Raw genomic sequence first — 21,514 nt, forward strand, 5'->3', positions numbered from 1 at the left:
TCCTGAGTCCTGGCTGAGTGATATTTCTTAGCTCATCTCAACAGCCAAAAGATTCTCTGTGTTGTATATCTTCAAATATGTATACCTTTTAAAAACATGCTTTACCTGACTTTCCAGATTATTGGAAATAAACATGGCTTGGGTGGATTATAGCCAGGAGTTCTATTTGTTCTGTGCCATTGTTGTGCTTCTAAAGCCTCTTTATTCTCAGCTTCTTTGTTGTCAACCTTTCTTTCATGTTTGTCTGTTTGTTTTGCTTGCTGGTGACTGTAGTCACTGACTTAAAGCTGCTTCTTCTTTTTTTGGACAGTGTCTTATCAAAACATTTTACAAACATAATATGTTTCTTAGAATCCCCAGCCCTATATAGACCTGAAACTTGGAAATGCCCCAACCCACATCGGGACAATATCTTTTATTCCGCCAACCAAACTGTGGCAAAATAGCACAAAAGCTTTTGAATTCTCTGGAGCTCTTCATTGTCCTAGATGAGAAGCAAAGCAACACTAGACCTTTAATACAAATTGGTATATGTAATAGACAATGGAAGCAACTTGCTTTGCAAACCATTAAGGATGAGTGGGGAGTGCACGACGATAATGACTATGTCTTCTGGACATCACTTGTTCTCAACTAGTATCACTCGCTATGAAGTTTGGCAGCTGTTGGCGTCTTGACCGACTCATGTGTAGGCTGCCTTTAACTCCACTTGGAAACCCTGAGCTCCAGCTGCATTGCACTAATGATTGCCAGACAGAATATTTTTGGTCTGCATGGGACTGCTGTGATGTGGTTGAGATTTTTATACTAAGGGACGAGACCCATTCAGCTTTCTATGAACTGAGCACTTCTAAATAACTTCCTGAAAGAAGCAAGTGAGTGAGTGTGTGTGTGTGTGTGTGTGTGTGTTTGTGTGTAATAGTGGCACCAGCAGCTAGGAGCATGATACTTAAAGGGACAAGAGAAAGATTAAAGTGAAGGATGTCACTGTGTGACTAACGGGATTCATTTTCTAATGCCGTAGAATTGCTTCAAAAAGCAACTCAAAATTCTTTATAAATGTGTCTACTGCCTAGTACAGTTAGTTGGAAACTGGTGTACATGAGGATAAAAACTCATTAACATAATAAACTCATGATATAATGAACAAAGTACAGCTGATAAGCCAAAGGGACACCTTGAATAAACTCAGAATTAAACAGAGGGCAGTAGTATAGATCTGCCTGGATTCTAAATTGCTGCCAATATATGACTGTCCATTTCTTGCACGTTTCCCAAAAGCTGTGTTTCTCTTCCCTCGTAGGCGAAGGCGGGACTTGAGTGGACAGATTGGCTTGCAGGATCTGCTTTTGGTTTTGTTTTGTTTTTAGTGATAACTTGAAGGCCAGCCATCCAGAGGCTGGTGCAAAAGATGTAAGCCCAGACATTATCAGCCCCCAAATCATTGTTTCCTCCCAATCATTCTTCATTTCCATTTCTTCAGTCACAAGATAATTAAGGAGAGGGGGTTTTTTTTTTGGTTTTTTTTGCTGCCATGGTTAAACAGATAGGGGCTGGGAATCACCAGTAGATCCAGATCTGTTTTCTTCCCACTTGGGGCTTTTCCAAGTGCTTCAGCAAGCTTCCAGGTTGGCTCTGCAGAGGCACTTGTGCAGTCCTGATCTCACTGCCGCCCTGACCAGCCCCATCCAGGTATGCTGCAGTGACCCTGGGGTCAAGAGGACAGCTTTGCAGTTCCACTTCGCCACACGGGCCACCACTGCTATGGAGAATTGACTTTCAATTATTCCCTATGTCCTTCTTTGTATTTTATGCCTAGGCCCTCTTAGTATGTCTTCAGGATGTTTGGGAAGGGCAGTGCATCCATTTGTATCATGACCGCTGAAATAAACCATTGGCTAAGGTGCACAGTCTGTAGCGCTTGCTAGCCACCATTTGCATGAGGCTTACACCTTTGGCATCTCTGCAGTCGACAGAGTCAGTGATTGTATCTGGCAGTGCCTTGGAGCCATTCATCAACAGAATACTCTGCTGGATGCTTGCATACCACACCACAAGATCCTGACTAGTAACTAGCCTCGAATCCATTGCAAGCCAATTGCTTAATATTGGGAAGAATATCTCAGTTCATTCTGATTCCCCATAAGGGTGGAATAACTTTCTCGGAGGGGTCCTTCTTGGCTCCGGTTAGTACATGTGTTCAGCAGCGGGAGGTGCCAGAGTTCAGAATACTCGGTTGATCTGCCTGTAATCCACTTGGCCATTTCCCTCTCCCCCTCCAAAAGTTAACTCAATTGTTCTTAACACCACTTCTAAAAGTGCCAGCCAATTCTGGATTTGCTGTGCTAGCAACTAAGCACAATGGACTCAAAGTAATAACAGCTGCACCACAACACAGCATCGCAGACCAAGATGCTTGTACCTAGGGATGAAAAAAGCGTTGCTGCATTGCCAAAAGGCATGTTGAGGCTAGATGCAGTCACTCGAAGGCTGTTTTGACAAGCAAGACTTACCAAGTCAATGGATTCTTTTTGCATCCCCCACGTGTAACTAGGAAGTGACCTTCTACCAAGCAGGTGCACCTAGCTCAGTATTGGCAATACTGACTGGCAGTGACTCTCTCCAGGGTTTCAGGCAGGGGTCTCTCCCAGCCCCAGCTGCAGATATCAAGACGGAACATGGAATCTCCATGCAAAGCCGATTCTCTCCTCCTGAGCGACATCCATTTGTCTCTTAAATGAAAAACCTACATCAATGAGACTAGTCTTGCCCAACCTGGTGTGCTCCAGATGTTTCAAATTGAAACTCCCATCATCCCTGACCATTAGCCATGCTGAGTATTGAGTATTGAGAAGGCCCCTGGGATGACTACCCCACTTCAGATGGTAGGAATACCTGCAGGACGTCCTCCATTGAAGTTCTTCATGATGATGATGATGATGATGATGATGATTTATTTATTTATACCTCGCCCATCTGGCTGGGTTTCCCCAGCTACTCTGGGCAGCTCCGAACAAAATATTAAAAACACGACAAAGCATCAAACATTAAAATTTTTCCTAAACAGGGCTGCCTTCAGATGTCTTCTAATAGTCAGATAGTTGTTTATTTCCTTGACATCTGGTGGGAGGGCGTTCCACAGGGCGGGCACCACCACAGAGAGGGCCCTCTGGCTGGTTCTCTGCAGCTTCACTTCTCACAGTGAGGGAACTGCCAGAAGGCCCTTGAAGCTGGACCTCAGTGCTTGGGCTGAACGATGGGGGTGGAGACTCTCCTTCAGGTATACTGGGTTGAAGCCATTTAGGGCTTTCAAGGTCAGCGCCAACACTTTGAATTGTGCTCGGAAACGTACTGGAAGCCAATGCAGGTCTTTCAGGACCGGTGTTATGTGGTCTCGGCGGCCGCTCCCAGTCACCAGTCTAGCTACCGCTAGACTGTACATATGGAGGTATAGGTGGTCTTTCAAGTACTACAATCTTAGCTGTGAAGGACCTGAAAAGGTTAAATGCAGCACTTCTGAATTGTAGAGTTGGAAAGGGCCCCCAAGGGCCATCTAGTCCAACCCTCTGCAATGCAGGTCCAATGCAATCAGCATGGCAAAGGCTATGATCTTAATAGTTTCTGTATCCTTCAGTAACCCTTAGTAACAGCCTTCAAAGGCACTCCTATGTACATTGGTGCCTCGCATGACGAAAAGAACCCGTTCTGTGATTCTCTTCGTCTAGCGGTTTTTTTGTCTTGCGAAGCAAGCCCATTGACGGATTAGCGGATTAGCGCTATTAGCAGCTTTTAGCGGCTTATCGGATCAGCTGATAAGCGGCTTAGCGGCTTAGAAAAAGGGGGGAAGGGGGAAAAACCCTCAGGAACTCGCAAGACATTTTCGTCTTGCGAAGCAAGCCCATAGGAAATTCATTTTGCGAAGCACCTCCAAAACGGAAAACTCTTTCGTCTAGCGAGTTTTCTGTCTTGCGAGGCATTCGTCTTGCGGGGCACCACTGTATAATACATTGCAGTAGTCTAACTTGGAGGTTCCCAGAGCAAATGAGGCCAAGCTATCTCTGTCCTAACATACCAGCTGGTGAAAATTACTTTGTGCTACGGAAGCAGCTTGTGCCTAGAGTGTCAAAGACGAAGGAAGGAAGACTGCCTTTTTATTATTGTTATTATTTCAAAAACCTGCAAAACCCATATGGCTCGGAGCCAAAAATGGACAAAGGGAATGAATACATACACCATGAGAGAAGGCAGTTTTCCGCTCCCATCTGTGTCCTGCTGTAGGATTGTGGTGATGATTGCCAGCTAAGGTTGCCACCCCCAGACCAGTCTTCCTTGGAACAAATTGTCTTGGCCCTCTTCTCCTCTTGTGAAGCCAGTCACCGCTATGTTGTCAAGCACCATTTCAAATATGAATTTCTAAGAAAAGATCTTAAAAATAAATGTTATCTCTCATCCGGATAAGTAGAGCTTATTTTTCTTCTGTTTTATCCACCAGACACCCAGACATCTAAATTTATCTAGCAGGATTATGCCTTTTTACAGTCATCTCTCATTTTCAGCCTATGAAACTTCACCTCATATTTCACTGCATCATTCTTTCAAGAAACATTTGCACATGGGTGGAGCTGGAGAAACTCAAACCAGGATAACAATCCAGGCTTCTTCCTTATTTATCTCCCGCAATGTGCTTTCCCCTGTGCCTAATTTGTCTTTTTCAGTTACTCCCTCATTTTCCCAAAGCTTGCCAGCAACTATTATGAGACTTTGGAACACGAACTAAAGAGACCCATATTTCTGGATAGAAGGCTCTTTAAAAAAAAACACCCTAAGTACAGTGAAAGTCTTGTCGTACAGAGAATCATTTTTGGCAGGGGCATTACCAGTGATGTTCTATAATCTAAGGCTTGCAATTGTTGCCAACTTTTTAGCCAGCCTCTCTAGCTATGCCTTTTTTTGTGCAGGCATTCAAAGGAGATAAGTGATAATGGTTGATCAGTGAAAAGGCACAGGGACAAAGTTGTTCTTGGTTAGTTGGCAACCCTAAGCTCTAGAGAACCATAAAATGCCGTGATTATTTTATAGGAAGATTGAGGCCCCTCCAGAGATCTTTTTTGTGTGCATTCATGATGATTTGTGCTCATGGTGCTATTGGGGCGGTCACACTCAATCCAGCTTTCAGTACTGTTGGCTCCTGCAAAAATTTTGGGGTAGTCATACTGCTTGTTTTTCCAATCAGTGCATATCCCATAATGACCTGCTGAAATCCCATAACTAACTTGTTTGTTTGTTTGTTGAATTTATATAGCGCCCTATACCCGGAGGTCTCAGGGCAGTTCACAGAACAAAATCAAAATATAAAACCAAAAAATATATAATCAAAATAAAAACAACCAAATAACCCCACCCCCAAAAGCCCCCCCAAACCAGTGGTATCTGGTTACAAACTTAATTTGTTCCGGAGGTCTGTTCTTAACCTGAAACTGTTCTTAACCTGAGGTACCACTTTAGCTAATGGGGCCTCTTGCTGCCGCTGCGCCACCGACACACAATTTCTGTTTTCATCCTGAGGTAAAGTTCTTAACCCAAGGTACTACTTTCGGGTTAGCAGAGTCTGTAACCCAAAGTGTTTGTAACCCAAGGTACCATTGTATTTTAAAAGGGCGTAGGATGTTGTAATGGTTCTAGGGGTTGCTCGTGTGTAAATCTGGCTGGGTTGCCTGGGTAAACCCTTTCTGTCTGGACAGCCACTCACCCGTGGCTGTCTCAATTGCTGGCAGAATCCGTCAGTGGGCGTTTCTTGAACTTCTTCCAGCAAGGATGCTCTCCGGAACCCCTTTGGAGCCCTCCCTCTCCCTCAGGCTCCGATGGCAGTTCCCTGACATCCACCTCCTCCCCAGGACCCCCTCCACCCCCGGCGCAATTTTCCGACACAACCTCGTCTCTTTCCTCGGCCGACGATACGGGGAATCCCCTGAAGGAGCTGTCACCATCCTCTGAGGATTCAAAACCAGCCTCCCACCCGCTCCGATCTCTCCTTGCAGGGTGGACTTCCCAGTCTGATTCTTCCCCCTCTGACACCTCTCCTCCCTCCTCTTCAGAGGCAGGAAAACCCACAAAGTCCCCTTCGTCGTCTGTGGTTCCAAATTCTTCCTCCCAGAATCTAGCTATTGGTTTGGGCTTATCCGGGAACAAACTGTGGAATTCTTCCACCAGATACCCGTCATTGATTGACTCAGCGGGGACCCACGTGTTTTCTGACCTGGGTTCTCCCTCCCAAGCTACCAAGTACTCCACCTGGCGACCTCGCCACCTTGAATCGAGTATTTCTGTGGCTTGGTTGCGGTGTTCCCTCTCCTCAAAGGATTGCTGGGCACTTTCTGTCCACGCGAACTTCTTTTTGCTACTGAGACAATCTATTATGGGCGCTGTCAAGTGAGCGAAGTTCTTTATGAACTTCCTGTAGAAGTTGCTGAACCCTAAGAACCTCTGCACATCCTTCCAGGTTTTGGGGGCTTTCCATTCCAGCACTGCCTTCACCTTGCCTGGGTCCATAGCTAGGCCCTTGTCTGACAACTTGTACCCCAGAAACTCGACCTCCCTGGTGTGAAATTGGCATTTTTCCATTTGACCCACAACTGATGCTTCTGCAGTCTCTGTAGCACTTCCCTGACGTCTCTGACGTGTTGCCTCTCATTGTCCGAAGAGATTAAGACGTCATCCAAAAAAGCTACGCAATTCTTGTACAGCAGGGGCCCCAACACGTGGTGCATGAATGCTTGAAAGCTGGCCTGGCTGCTGCCCCTGCTGGTTGGCAGCCAGGCGTTGTCGTTTCCCTGCGCCTGCCCTTCCTCCCCCTCCTCGTTGTGGCCTGCAGCCCCCACCATCCCTTGCCAGGCTTTTCGTTGAGGGCAGACCTTAGCAAAATGTCCCAGTCGATTACAGAGGAAACACTTCTTGGTAGTTTTCCAATCCTTTCCTTCCTTTTTACGACCTTCACCGGAGTTTGAAACCTCGCACACGCGCACGCCATCAATTTCCATTGGCTCTGCCACCTGGGGAGGCTCCCTCGGTATCTCAGGAATGCGGTAGTCATGGAAATGTTCCCCTCTCATTTCCCGCTTCTCCTGAGCCCGTGCTTCTTGGCATACGCCTATCGCGAGCACAGCCTTTGTGAGCTCATCCATCGACTGTGGCCAGGGCGCTCGGGACAACTCGTCTTTCACTTCGGGGGCCAGACCCGCCTCAAACAACATTTGTATCGGTTCAGAGTCCAGATCCCACCCGAGCTGGTGTACTAACATCACAAAACGCGACCAGTAGCTTCTGACTGACTGGCTCCCCTGCTTGCACCCCATCAGTTCCCGCCGTGTCACGCTTTGCTCCACATCACTGGAGAACATCGCGTCCATCCCCTGAAGGAATTTCTTAAGGTCCTTCAAGGCATCATTTTGCGTTGCCATTAGGGGCCTGATCCATTCTCTCACCCCATGCTGCAGATGCCCCACAATGTAAGCCACCCGCTCCCCATCATCAGCAAAGTCATTTTTCTGCAGCTCCAAAGCGTACTGCACTTCCGTTCGGAAAGCATTGTAATCTTGGGGCTTTCCACCAAATTTGTGTACCAGCCCCGGTACCTCCCTTGCGATGGGGGTGGCTCTGACCTGTGCATCCTGAGCCTGTCTTTCCTCCAGCCGCGCCGTCAGGATAGCCACGTGCGTCTCCAAGTCTTGGTTGCTCTCGACCAGACTCCGCACCGCAGCTGGCTGCTCTGTCTCTCCGGCTGTTTCTGTTTGGCTCATCGTGCTGCCTCTCCGGGGCTGCGCACAAGCAATGTCAGGGACTGATGGATTGCTGTAACGGTTCTAGGGGTTGCTCGTGCATAAATCGTCGCCACACCTGGCTGGGTTGCCTGGGTGAACCCTTTCTGTCTGGACAGCCACTCACCCGTGGCTGTCTCAATCGCTGGCAGAATCCGCCAGTGGGCATTTCTTGAACTTCTTCCAGCAAAGAAGCTCTTTGATGCCTAGTCTCCGCCTAGTCTCCCTGCGCGGAAGCCTTCTGCACAGGGAGGGTGTGAGCAGCGGAGGACCCGTGCTCTCCCCGCTGGTCCCCGGCAAGGAGTCGTGGAGCCTCCTCGTCGATTCCCCCATCTGCCCCCCTTCTCCACTGGTGCTACGCTGATTTCCTTCCCCAGAAGATGTGCTGCTTCTCTCCCTCCCAGGACGCTCTCCGGAACCCCTCTGGAGCCCTCCCTCTCCCTCTCCCTCAGGCTCCGATGGCAGTTCCCTGACAGATGTCAATCAAATCAACTCAAGGCCTGGTAAAAAAGGAACATTTTACCTTGCGCCCAAAGGTGTATAATGAAGGCGCCAGGTGAACTTTCTTGGGGAGAGCATTCCACAGACAGGGAGCCACTGCAGAAAAGGCCTATTCTCCTGTTGCCACCCTCCGGTTCTCTCGAGGATTTTAATAACACAGACGTTCTGGTTTATATTTGTTCTGCTTTTATTGTGCTGTTCTTTTGTTTGTTTGTTTGTTTGTTTGTTTGTTTGTTTGTTTGTTTGTTTATTCTATCTGCAATTATTTTAACCAAATAAAGCACAAACATGCATTAAAACCAGCATTTTAAAAAATCTAATTTTAAAAACTCGATGAAAACACCCCACTCACATAAAAAGGCCATAGATAATTAAAAGCCAAAGGGATGTTTTTGCCTGGCGCCTAAAGGTATGTAATGATGGCACCAGGTGAGAGCCTTCCATAAGCAGGGAGCTACATCAAAGAGAGTGGCATTGCAAAGGAGCAGATGAGATTCAGAGCTTTCGCAAAGGAAAAGGGAACATTAAATGCAACTTGTTGCTGTGGCATCAAAGTAAAACTGATGCAGTGGGTGGCCTGGCATTCGCTGGTGAGGATTAGCTTTGCGTAATTGATATCGTATGAGGGACAGAGTAGGGTAGCGCCCCACCCCCCGGCCCCACCACCCACGTGCTGGAAAGATCTGAAGCAAGGGACATGTTGCGTATGTGTATGTAGGACCCTGCAGGAGCAGGGTTCAAAAATGCTTGGGGAGTTGATACAGGTCCTCCCCATCGCCTGTCCCATTCCCCCACACTTTCAGGTTTTGTACTGATAGCAAGGTGCGAGGGTCAGCAGGAATGAGAGCAGTGAATACAGGCTTGCTCTCTCCTTCATGTGAGGGTAAATCACATGAGCGAATAAGCTGTTTGAATACGGAAGGGCTGTGCGATGTCTGTACCAAAATGCACTGTACTTCTGCCAGCTTGCTCCCTCTACACGTCCATAGACACACACAAATATATTTCCTGTTAAAGGGGGGGGGGCGAGGAGAGAGAAAAGGCTGCACTGCTTTCAAGGGCAGACTGGCACCTCTGTGTATAATCTTTGACATGCAGAAGAATTTCTGCCAGGTCTGAGGAAATGGATTTTGGAGCCTGGAAAAATTCCTTGGGGGTGGGGGAGAGGGACAATGACAAGGCCGATTATGAAGTCGGCATTCCACGGTATCCATTTCTCTAGAATATTTCCTTTTAGGACAACTTCATTTTTGGCGCCACCAGTACATTTTTCCCCTTCTTTAAATACAGAGTCACACTGGATCATTTTCTGAAGATTAAAGGCAGGAATTTGTTACGTTTTTGAGCACAATTACCGGAGTATTTGTGCCATGTCAACTTGGAAGTGTTCTCTGTTCTTCACCTTTTTAAAAGACCAACATTACATTTGAATTAATTTTATAGGCCCTTTTCTCAATGGGCCTGCCCTCTCATGAATGAACAGCAGAACAAGATTGCAGCGATCTCTCCCCCCACCACCACCACCTTTCCTTCCTCCTAGGACACTTTTTATTTTTCACCATGGAAACCATCTACAAAGTATAGCAGCAAAGATGTGGAAACTAGGACCACATTCTCAAAATAACTCTTAGGTCTTTCTGGGTACAGAGCGCCTATAAAAATGAGCTTGGATATCAAGTCACCAGTGTATTGCAATCTCATGAATGCTCAGTTTATGTTTCCTTGTTTATCTTGCAGCAAAACAAATTCTTCAACAACCAGAACTAAGACAGCACTGTGTTTCTTTATCTTAACCTCTTACCAAGATAATATAGCTTTAAATGTGTCATTTATCATCGCATACTTTAAGCAAGTATCTTATCACAGTGAAAGATGGCTGCTCAGTTCCCTTCTAAGTATAAATGCGCTTTGGACACTTGGCTAGCTTACGGTCTTGATCTATCCAATTAATCTTTACATTTTAGAACCAGAAATGAGAACATGGGTATGAGAACATCTAGGAAAAGTGCTGGCCATTGTTTAGAGAGCACCAATCAGCATTCTTAATGCCATTCCTCTTCTGGAATAATCCCTGTTGTTTGCCATTATCATAACTGAGTTGTTCCTTGTTGGTTGACCCATCCTAGCTGCTTCTCATTCTACGGAGCTGTGATCACTGGTTTGCCAAGGTTAACACATTCATGTGGTTACAGAGCTTAATATGATACAGGGCTTAGTCTCTGGGATCTATTTTCAATGCTTGAAACAAGCTGTGTTGTTTTTATTAATAGCAAATGAAGAGCACCTTCCCTTTCCTAGCACTTGCCCACATATTTTGGAAGAGATGTTCAAATCGCAAAGCATGACTTCCAAGAAAATCTGGGCCTCTGCGCCCATAACTATGTGAAGACATATGGCATGAGCACTGCAGAATTAAAACCTTAACACAAGCTACTCACTTTAAGCCTCTGCATTCTGTATATCTGTGTTTCCTTTTCTGCACATTCAATCTGGCAAAGTCTATAGAACAGTAGCATAGGAAGCTGCCTTACACGGAATCAGATCATTGGTCCACCTAACATGGGATTATCGACTGACGTCACTTATCTGTCATTTCAGGCAGGGGTTTCTCTCATCTGTAAATGCCAAGGATTGAACCTGGGACCTTGCAAATGCAGAGCTGAGCTACAGAAAGCTATGCTGGAGTATAGTCCACCTCTTTCCATTTGTGACATGTAAACATCTGCCTTGTAGTTAGTGGCATTCTAACAAATATTTCAATGCAGTTAATGTATGGCCCTAACGGAACAAAGTTTTATCTCCTGTCACACATCAAAAGTGGTGAAGAAATTCATGGCAAAACAGCAAATACAGGTACTTGATTGGCCAGGGAATTCTCAATGGGTGTAAATCCCATTGAGAATTTGTGGGTTATATGCAAAAGTCGTCTCCATGCTATATGGAGAAGCTGATTCAAGTGTGGTACAGGGATCCGAAAATCAACAATGACTGTTCAAAACTAGCAGACTCCATGCCAAACCGTGTTCAAATGCTGCTTAAAAATAATGTGAGATTTATACATGTATATGTGAGTTTTGTACAATAAACTACATTGTTTGTTTCAATTAATTTGCACAAGGGTGTAGGTCAAGAAAAGACAAGTATGGTGGTTCAGTCTGAGGATGTACCCAGAACATCATCTGCTCTGGTTTTGTGGCATGAATTTTGGTTGCTGTAGCCTCAGAAAGTATGGAGGAATATGACCTTCTTAACGCTGGCTCCATTCTTTGCTTTTCATGGAACCATCATGCATCAAAGAAATGGGGATTGCCTGGCCTCATGCTCATTTTCTTATCGATTGATTTTATGCTGCTTGAACTGTTATACTTGTACACCACCCTGGAATCAGCAATGAAAATAACAGCATCTTCTTTGTTTTTCAGGTGTCCATCAGCCAGCAACCATCAGGAAGAGGTGTGCCATGTTTAAGATGCAGAGGGATGTGCAGTGGCTTTGAGCCACATTCTTGGAGGTAGTGCCTTTAATACTTGATTCTGCTTTTCCACTTTGGTTGTTGTTCATGTTCTGACTTGTCTTCTGATTTTGTGCCGCTGTGCCTTTTGTGCTTTGCAGTAGATAGAGAGACCTGCACCCAATAAGATCAATAATGGTTTTGTTACTGATTCTCATTATAATTTTACAGTTAAATTAACATGGAGGTTGCCATGGATACAAAAAAAAGATGCAAAGCCCTTTTCCCCCCAAGTACTCAAAAGCAGCCTGACTTTCATTTCACAAGCACTCAAGAGAGTTTTGCATACACTCAGTAATTCTTACAACAACGTTGAAAGGTAGGCCAGCACCGTTCTCTTCCTATATAGATGATGGAGTTAGGATGTTAGAAAGCAGTCGCTCCTCCACATGCAGCTGCTGGGTGACCTTGGGCCAGTCACACTTCTTTGAAGTCTCTCAGCCCCACTCACCTCACAGAGTGTTTGTTGTGGGAGAAGGGAATGGAGATTGTTAGCCGCTTTGAGACTCCTTGGGGTAGTGATAAAGTGGGATATCAAATCCAAACTCCTCTTCTTCTTCTTGAAGCAACCTGCTTAGAAAGCCGTCTTTTGCGGGAAGAAAATTTTTATTGACCTTTAGTAAGCCATTGCTAGCACCAAATTAAAACTCAACTGAGTAGACTGTTCAAATATTGCTCAGCTGTTAAAATGAGTTACACTAAAGTTCCTTCAGTTTTTCAGACGTGTAGGATTCAGAGTCTCAACTGGTTAATCTTGAGCTTGCTGCTTTTGTTCTCCATCAAAAGGTCAGCCTATATAATTGTGTCCCTGACTCTTTTGGCCCTTCCATTCCAGTCAAAGGACACCATTCTTTCAGCGGTGATGTCATCTTTTAAAAATGCCACATTCCTTGAAGTCTCCACTCTCAAGGGAACAGTTTGGAAAGACTCAAGTGACCCGTTTGAATGCAAATAGTCAGGCTTTTTGATATATCTGCCCGGCCAGCGTTAGCATAAGCTATCAGGCATGTAGTGAATCTGGTCTGTTTTGGTTTTGGTGGGAAAACATTTTCAGACCAGTGATCCAAGACACACATAAAAATACAGCAGTCCTTCCTGCCTGCTTTTTAATCTTACTCAGTCGCAGATAGCCTTTCTCCCACAATTAGGACATCTTTTTGCGGCAAGCTGGCAATGAAAGCATTGCTCAAATCTGGCCCCACTTTATGATTCCTCCATCAGTGCATTGTCCTTCTCTCTTGTTTATGCAAAAAAAAAATATATTGTTGGATTTCTCTCCTCCTTCCCCATTTTTTTATATTATTATTGCGCCATAGATATTCATGTCTTGAACTCACACTTCCAGTTCAGCACTAAGGCAAAGAGCTGGGAGAGTATTCCTTCTCCTCACATCAAAGATATCCAGGGACTTTTATTTACCATATTTACTCAAATCTAATGCTCATCTTTTTTGGCCCAATTATGTTGCAAAAATCAAGGTGCACATTAGATTCTAGGGCGCATTTACATTCACCAGGAAATCCTTTTTTTATTTCAAGGTTCTGAAAACTGAGGTGCGCATTAGATTTGATGGCGCATTAGACTTGAGTAAATATGGTATTTATTTTGGTCCTATTTAAGTACTGTCAACCACATTCCACTCTTCTGGGTGGGGAGCAATCTGATTATTCTGTACTGCAGCCAGTGCAAGTAGATAAATAGATACCGCTGTGGCTGGAAGGTAAATGGCATTTCCATGTGCTCTGGTTCCGTCACGGTGTTCCGTTGCACCAGAAGTGGTTTAGTCATGCTGGCCACATGACCCAGAAAGCTGTATGTGGACAAACGCCGGCTCCCTTGGCCTGAAAGCGAGATGAGCACTGCAACCCCATAGTCACCTGTGACTGTACTTAACCATCCAGGGGTCTTTCACCTTTACCTTTTAGTACGATAGAGCATCATAATAGAGTACAAAGAGGTTTTCAAGATGCTAGTCTTCTCTGGCTTTTCCCTTTAGCATCTACTCAGACTTCCTTGAGTATATCTTCCTCCAAATTCTGCTCTGCGCAAGAAACCATAGACGATTCAGTGCCAAATATTTGCATTACCTACAAGTGATATATCACTGAAAAAAGATGAACCTCATTTCATCAAAAATCTCCCCCCCCCCCATGTGTACTACTTTTGAGATGTGGTTTCAGAAAAGCTTTTAAAAGGAGTGATCTGGATTAGAGCTGTTGGGATATTGGTTCCATTTGCTACAAGCAACAGTGCCAATATATCATTCTACCCACAAAAAAACACATGCTCTGCTTCCCTTACATTAAGGCTACTGTGAAGCCAGGAAACACTTTTTAAGAACCATGATGGTGTTACCTGCTGTTAATGCAATGGTCTGCAAATATATAAAATCTGAAAGAATATAGTCTCTGGCTTATGATCTGCAAAGCAAAGGAATATAAAATTTTAAGACAGCTTGGATCCAAGTTCCCATGCCAAGTATGCTATAAATCTGCTGCTGTCTGGGTTGCATCTTTTCTTCCCAAACGCTTTAGCTACTTGGGAATAATCATAGTATTGTGACTAGGGCAGAGTGGGAGAACACATGCGCAAGGTGCCCAGGGGTCAGTCCCTGGCATTTCCTGTGATCCATTCCACCCTTTGACCCAAGGCAATCTATTAAAATACACAGATCAAGATACAAAGCTAGCAATCTATACAAACAATACATGAAAGTGCTCTCTAACCAATAGGCTTGCAAAGAACCCAGCCTGAGACCATTGCCAGTCAGGTTAGAGATCACTGGCCTAGATCTTATAATATTTGCAGTACTATATTCTGTAATATCTGGTCCGGTACTCCGTTAGTCAAGCTTCAAAATGATTGCCACCAGCATAACAGGCTGTGCATTAAATGATATCTCAATATTTAGGTCTGTGCATTTCTAGAGACACTGTTAAGAGAGAAGAGCCCAACTCCTCAAGCAGATTGATTTTAGTGAGGTTCAGTAAGTTGGGTGGTGGCGAAGCATCAGCACTTCTTTCCCCTGCTACTTGCCAGGATGACAATAGGACAAGGTAAGATGGCAATGTGGACATGGAAGCTCCAGCGGCACCTGCATCATGCCACCACAGATCCGGAGCTCCTCTAAGCTTATCACCCTTTCACCCTCCATATCCCTACCTTGGCAAATAACAGCACCACCAGCCCTGTTCATTCTTTTCATGTTCTGCTCTGCTAAGGTCAGAACTGGAGACAACAATTTCCAGGGAGAGGTGCCTGCAGATAGGGATATCTATGCTTTTAAACAGTCTGCCTCAGACTCTTTGCCTTTTTAAAGAACCTATCTAGGACAAAGAATGACTTTTGTAGACTGGAATTTGTAGAAAGACATTGAAATAGTTTCTCAGTTCTCTGCAGTGGTTCCCCCTCACCCAAGCCTCCGCATGCTTTTTATAATTTTAAATTCTTTCTTTCTTTTTTTTCATAAATGACATGTAATCACACTGACTTAATGCTCCTTGGGGAGTAGGAGAGATCAGGGATCCTAAAAAGAAAGCATTTGCCCCTCACTCTGTAATCCTAGTACTCCTTCTGAATTGAACTTTGGCAAGGCCAGTTGAAAACAGACATTCTTCTGTGGCATCAGCCAATTGGAGAAGAGCAACCACATGACTGGTTTTTATGTGCACAACAGGGGGAAGAGGGCAAGATGCTGCATGTGGATTTATGCACTGTAATAATTTTCCCTACATCTGCGAGAGACTGGCTTCCAGATCTAATTATTTCAACACAGTTTAATAAACCCTGTTCTCCTTATTTGCTATCAAGATGGGGGCTATTTAGCAAACTATTAAGTATATTCCATTCACTTTCCTCCTACTGGGCACAGCAATGTCATTTGTTGTTTGGCTCTGGAAAGGCTCTTGAAATTATTTTCTGAAAATTACTCTTTTATCAGTGCCGAAAATCTATTTGTGCGTTCACTGTCTGTTTTGTTTGAAATCTGAGCTGGGTTCATATTTTTATTGTGGTTCCACACAAAGCATAGCCTTTGAAGAATCTCTTCAAATGGACTTGCATCTAACTCATTAGTGGATAATTGTGGACATCAAGTGTAAATGTTCCTCTAGAGGCTAGAATGACCTTGGTTTGTGTAATTCCAAAGGGAGAAATGGATGCTTACAAAAACTAGGTGGCAGGGCTGGACCAATACTTTTTGGTGCCTCAGGAAACCCCCCCAAAATGATGCCTCCCCCACCAGGGAATAAGGGGTGAGTGAAGAACTACATCATGAGCAAGTACAGAATAAAGACTGATATCAAGATCTGCTGCCCCTGTTGATCCTTCTGTCTGAGGCAGTTGTCTCACCTTGCCTCATGGGTGGGGCAGTCCTGCTAGGAGGAAGTCATTGGGTATCTTGCAGATAATGGATGAAAATTCAACACCGCCTTTCTACTTGCAGAGCGGTTCTTGATACAACAAATGTGTCCAGTAGCATAAGAGGTGACATTTGCTGATTTTACACCTCCCCATCTCATGCAACTCCCTGCAGTTCAATAATTTCCCTCAGTTAGTGTTGAATAGTGGGTAGACATGGCAGACGACACAGCGATTTCTCCAAAGCAGCTCTTTATTTTGTAAGCTGGAACAGAACTGAACAGCAAACAGCTCAGCCGGCCTGCTTTTATAGGCAGCCGGCTGTCAACATTGTAGCAACAACAACCCAGGGTTTCCCGCCTAAAATAACTGACATGGACCTGAGTGAAAACTGAGTGAAAACTATCTACAGTATCCCCCTGCTGGCCCAGGGTGAGAACTTCAGTACATAACAGTTAGTATGTATTTTGCATACATATAGATTTGAAAGCATTTCTGTTGCGTTGCCCTTAAATCTCTTTTCACCCTTACTTTAAGATCTCGAGTATCTGATTGAATATATGTTTATGTGTGTGCACTCACCCTTCCTACCACTTTGCATTCCAGCTGCTTCCATTGCCCGGAGCTCCCTAGTAAATGAAGGGATTGCTTAAACTTCAAGGAAACAAAGGGAGCACTTGGGTGCAATTGTGTCAATGGCCCACCATGCTTCTCTATTCCATAGGAAGACTTGGTCTCTGGGGTTGGACCCCCAATCCTACAGCAGCTTACTGGTACTGCTTTACCAGGGTATTAAGAATAAGAATATTTTAGAGAAGAGAAGGAAATAAAACAAAGACTTTGAATACAATGCCAGAAGTGTAGAAAGAAGATATGTGTGTTATTGTACTACAGGCGTTCTTGTCTTATTTTTATGTCAAGGCAACTGAGAGATTCTAGCTGAACTGCCTCACTGTAAAGAGGAAAGCACACACAATGCATCTTGTGGAACTAGTGCCCCAAACTGCATTCCTGTATCAATGTTCTCCTTTCTCCACAATGTGTAGTGTTACTAGCCGTGTGACCTCACTGTGTGACCTCACTGACTATGGCATATTGCTCCGCCGCTTCCAGTGTCAGCCAATGATAAGCAGCAGAGAAACCTATTTATGTGACCACATCACTGTGAGGGATCAGAAATGCTGCTATCGCAGAGACGGGAACTAACTTAAAATGGAGAAGGTCTGTTGGTGGCAGACACATGACATGATTTTAGAATATGTGATTCGTTGCCCAGATTATGCAGCATTATGCCACAGAGCATACCCTCGACAGAGCTTCAAGTCCCTGACATGTGTATTTGTATGCTTAGACGTATTGTAGATGACTGTTTTATATTGTGAGGGTGGTGGTTTGCCTCTGTTTTAGAATCAGCCGTGTACTGTGAATGCAAATATGTTGCTGTTTTTATTTCTTATGTCCCAATACTTCATCCCACAAGAGCCCAGAGCAGCTAAAAACAAATATACAGCCTTTAAAGCAAAGTTAAGGCATGGTACAAAGCACAGCAGGCATTAAATTATAGAAATGCATGTACAAAAGCAAGTGAGTTAATTTTTTATTTAAAAGTATTTCTAAGCCACTTCATGCTTTCAAAGAGTCTAAGCTGCATACAGTGGACCAATGGTACAAGGCCCAGTCACATAGATCAAGGGAAGTCTGTGATGTTCTTCTTATTGTGCCCCAAAGGCCTGTGGGAACAAATAAGAGTTCTATCCAATAGGGCCAGTTGCCATGTGAATACTCCCAAATATAACCCTGCTCCCAAATATAACAATTTCCATGCTTTATATTCTTAAGAAACTGGGGCAAGGGGAAATAGCACAGAGACTCAAGAGGCCTATAGATATCACAACAGGATGTATTGGGGGGTGTCTTTGTTTGACATAACCTACACTGACTAAACATTCAAGTCTGTATGTTTTGATCTTACCTCATTCTAGGATGTGTTGCAGTGATACACTAATGACAAACCCATTCATGCCATAGAGCTCTGAACTACCCTCATTCTCCCATTGTAGTCTTCCAGTAAAGGAGGAGAAATATTTAAGAGCAGGGTAACAATACTATTATATTTTCCTCAATTAGTAATTTACAGCTTAATCTTATCAATTTGCAGCCAAGACTCTCGTATGTTCTGTTTCCCCCACCCCATCTTATAAACTGAAATTTCCACAATCTTTTTATTATTATTTTATTTAGTCTTGACTTCAAAGAATCTTACACCCATATTTCCTGTGCAGCTCTGCAATAAACTATTTACATATATCAGATGCCTTTAAACCTAGCTGCCAAGGCAATGCACTCAAAAACGACTTTGCTGCTTGAATCCAAATCCCTTGAAATCATATATTTAGCTTTGGAATCAGGATGGGGGGGGGGAATGTGAATGTGTTCTTATATAAAATATTAGAAAATAATGCACCTTGCATGATAACACTGGGTTTGTACATGGATATTGAAGACTCGGGTGTTGTTTTCCAATTTGGAAAAAAAGAGGGATATAAATACATTAAATAAACAAAGCAGTGAGACTCATGTCCTCATCGCTCAGGTGATTCTTTCCAAAATTGTGTAACTGACTAGCTGCATTCACAGCAGCTTAGAAGTAACACTTGGTCATTGTGCCCTGAGGCTTATTCTCCAGGGTCTCTGCAGTGTGGGTTTTTACAGTTTTATATTCCACACCATGGCAAATTCCATTAGTCTGCAGCTTACAAATTGAGTTCTTGCCAACAAAGGTCTTTTGTCCTACGCCATGATCCATTTCAATCTTTAACCTTCAGTGTTTTTGAAAGTTCATTCCTGAGCCTCCAAAAGAGCACATGCCTGTTTGGGGTTCAGCTTATATCAAAGGGTGATCTCATTTTGTCTCCCACAGGAAAATATGCAAGTCATGTAAATGCAGCCAGGAAGATCACAGTCTGAGCTCCGATGCAGAAGATGATCGGAAAATTGGCCGCTTGCTCTCCGATTCGAAATACTCTTCGCTAACTGCCCGGGTGAAAGGAGGTGATGGTGTTCGCATCTATAAAAGGAACCGTATGATTATCACTAATCCCATCGTGTCTCGGAAAGATCCAACATTTAACACTATTACATACGAATGGGCTCCACCTGGACTGACTCAGAAGCTGGTAAGATCACACACCTAATTGTACGTAAGGACTACTTGAAACTTTCCAAAACACACAGGGTTTCAGTAGCTGCTAAAGAATCTAGCATCTCCACTATGTGTCCCTTTCCCCTGACCCCGAACCCCCTTTCTCACATCTTCTTAACTTACTTATTTTATATCCTGCCTTTCTCTCAGTGCAGCACACAAGGTGGGTTTGCAACCTACATTAAAACAGATACACCTGAAAACACACCATGCAGGTAACCCTATTAAAACAGCACTGAAAATGCTTAAAACCGTTAAAAACACACACACATGCACACAGTGCAATACCCACCCTCAGGAGATCCTGCCACAACAGTCAGTCAGTGTCCAAAGGCTGTCAGAACAAAAAAGTATTTGCCTGTCAGTGAAAGGAAAGTAAGAGAGGAGGTCAGCCTAGCCTTCTGTGGGAGTTCCTTTATCTGGGAGAAGCCACCTAGAAGGTACTCTCTCATTTTCTCACCCAATAAGCCTGTGAAGGTGGTGGGACTGAGAGAAAGGCCTCCCTAGAAGATCTCAAAGCCCAGGCAGGTTCATATAGGGAGATATGGTCCTTCAGATAGTCAGGACCCAAACCATGTAGGGTTTTGTAGGTCATAAACAAGACTTTTGAAGCAGCTGCTGTGAGAAACTTGAAGACAGATGAATTTTGAATCAAGACCAGAAGATCCTTGTCTTGGACTGTTTTTAATCACGGTTAATACATGGAACTAGAAGCTCAGATCTAGTATCAATCTATGGTATTTCAAAATCTCCTGCATAGAGGATGAGTTGCAGTGATATCTCACTCTAAGCAATTTATTTTTCTTGCCTCCTGGGACCATTTCTGCTGTTGTAAAGGAGGGAAAACTTGAGAAAGCACCAAACAGTTATTTTTTTTACCAGAAAGATATGTCTGCTACTTGTTTCTTGATTAGTAAATAATGTTGAGGCAGCACATTCGCTTGAAATGTTTAGTGCTGAAAAATCTAGTAGGAATGAATAGATCTTTATTGGCTATGTGTGTTGTGCATTCTGGGGAAAAAACCTGAAGAATGGTGTGCTTTTCCTCTTTATATACGGCGTGAGGCCTTTGAATTTTCCCTCCCAAATTAAATCGGCTGAACAACACGGAATTCAGTACTGTATAAATTTCAAAGCCCATGTGATTAATACGTGATGTTTGGTTCAGCCGGCTATTTGAGGGAGTATGATACAAGAGGAGGAGTTTTCCCCTTCGGTGGTCTAGTTTTCAAGAGGTTGGGAGTAAATACTAACTCAATGCTCTTGCTGACACAATGGGGTATTCTCCCCTCTCCTCCAGCACATGCCCTACACTAGCTCTGGAAGGTCAGAAGACCCCACAAAATAGCACCTTGGAGGAAGAGGAGAGGGATCGCCCTTCACCTTGCAGATCACCCAAACCCCACGTTTCTTGCCCTTCTTAAGCCCCACTGCACTGCCACTGCTGTGGGAAGCCAGAAATTGTAGGCTATTTTCTCCAGTAGCAGTGGGAGATGGGGTGGTGGATAAAGAGGAGAAATATTTTCTCCCCTTCATTCCCCATCCCTATGCCAGTTGAGGCAGCAACAGGAGAAGCGCAGGGCAGGTTGAAAAGTCCACACCACACTGATCCGATCCTGCCCACCTGCCCAACTCCATCCATCTCCACTTTACCTCTTTCTCACAGCTTTGGCAGCTCACTTGTTCACCTGCTCAGGCAAACCTTCCTCCGCTTAACAGCTCAGCCAAACCGCGGCTGAGGCGGCTCACAGAGGAACAGGCCGGGCTGTCTGATCACTCACTTGCCTGACTGCACTGCCCACCTGCTGTCCAGTAGGTGGCCACATGAACCGCAGCTTGATGACAGCTTTACAGTTTTATTATATACAGTGGTGCCTCGCAAGACGAAATTAATTCGTTCCGCAAGTTTTGCCGCCTAGCGAATTTTTCGTCTTGCAAAGCACGGTTTAAACGGCTTAACAAAGTCGCAAGACGTTTTCGTCTTGCGAAGCAAGCCCATAGGGAAATTCGTCTTGCGAGGCAAATCGCGGACGAAAAAACCTTTCGTCTAGCGAGTTTTTTGTCTTGCGAGGCATTCGTCTTGCGAGGTACCACTGTAGTAAGATACACAACATTTATTTATTTATT

General features: G+C 44.4%; 1 protein-coding gene across 1 annotated transcript in view; it reads left to right on the top strand.

Annotated features, from left to right (window-relative positions):
* LMCD1 (LIM and cysteine rich domains 1) overlaps window positions 1-21,514 on the top strand; it is a 58,262-nt gene that overhangs the window by 17,126 nt on the left and 19,622 nt on the right. Inside the window, exons 2-3 of the mRNA XM_081184308.1 lie at window positions 11,738-11,826; window positions 19,106-19,361. Coding sequence (XP_081040434.1) covers window positions 11,738-11,826; window positions 19,106-19,361 — 345 coding nt within the window. The remainder of the gene's footprint in view (window positions 1-11,737; window positions 11,827-19,105; window positions 19,362-21,514) is intronic.

Source organism: Podarcis bocagei, assembly GCF_964188305.1.
Source record: "Podarcis bocagei genome assembly, chromosome: 2".
Classification (NCBI taxonomy): domain Eukaryota; kingdom Metazoa; phylum Chordata; class Lepidosauria; order Squamata; family Lacertidae; genus Podarcis; species Podarcis bocagei.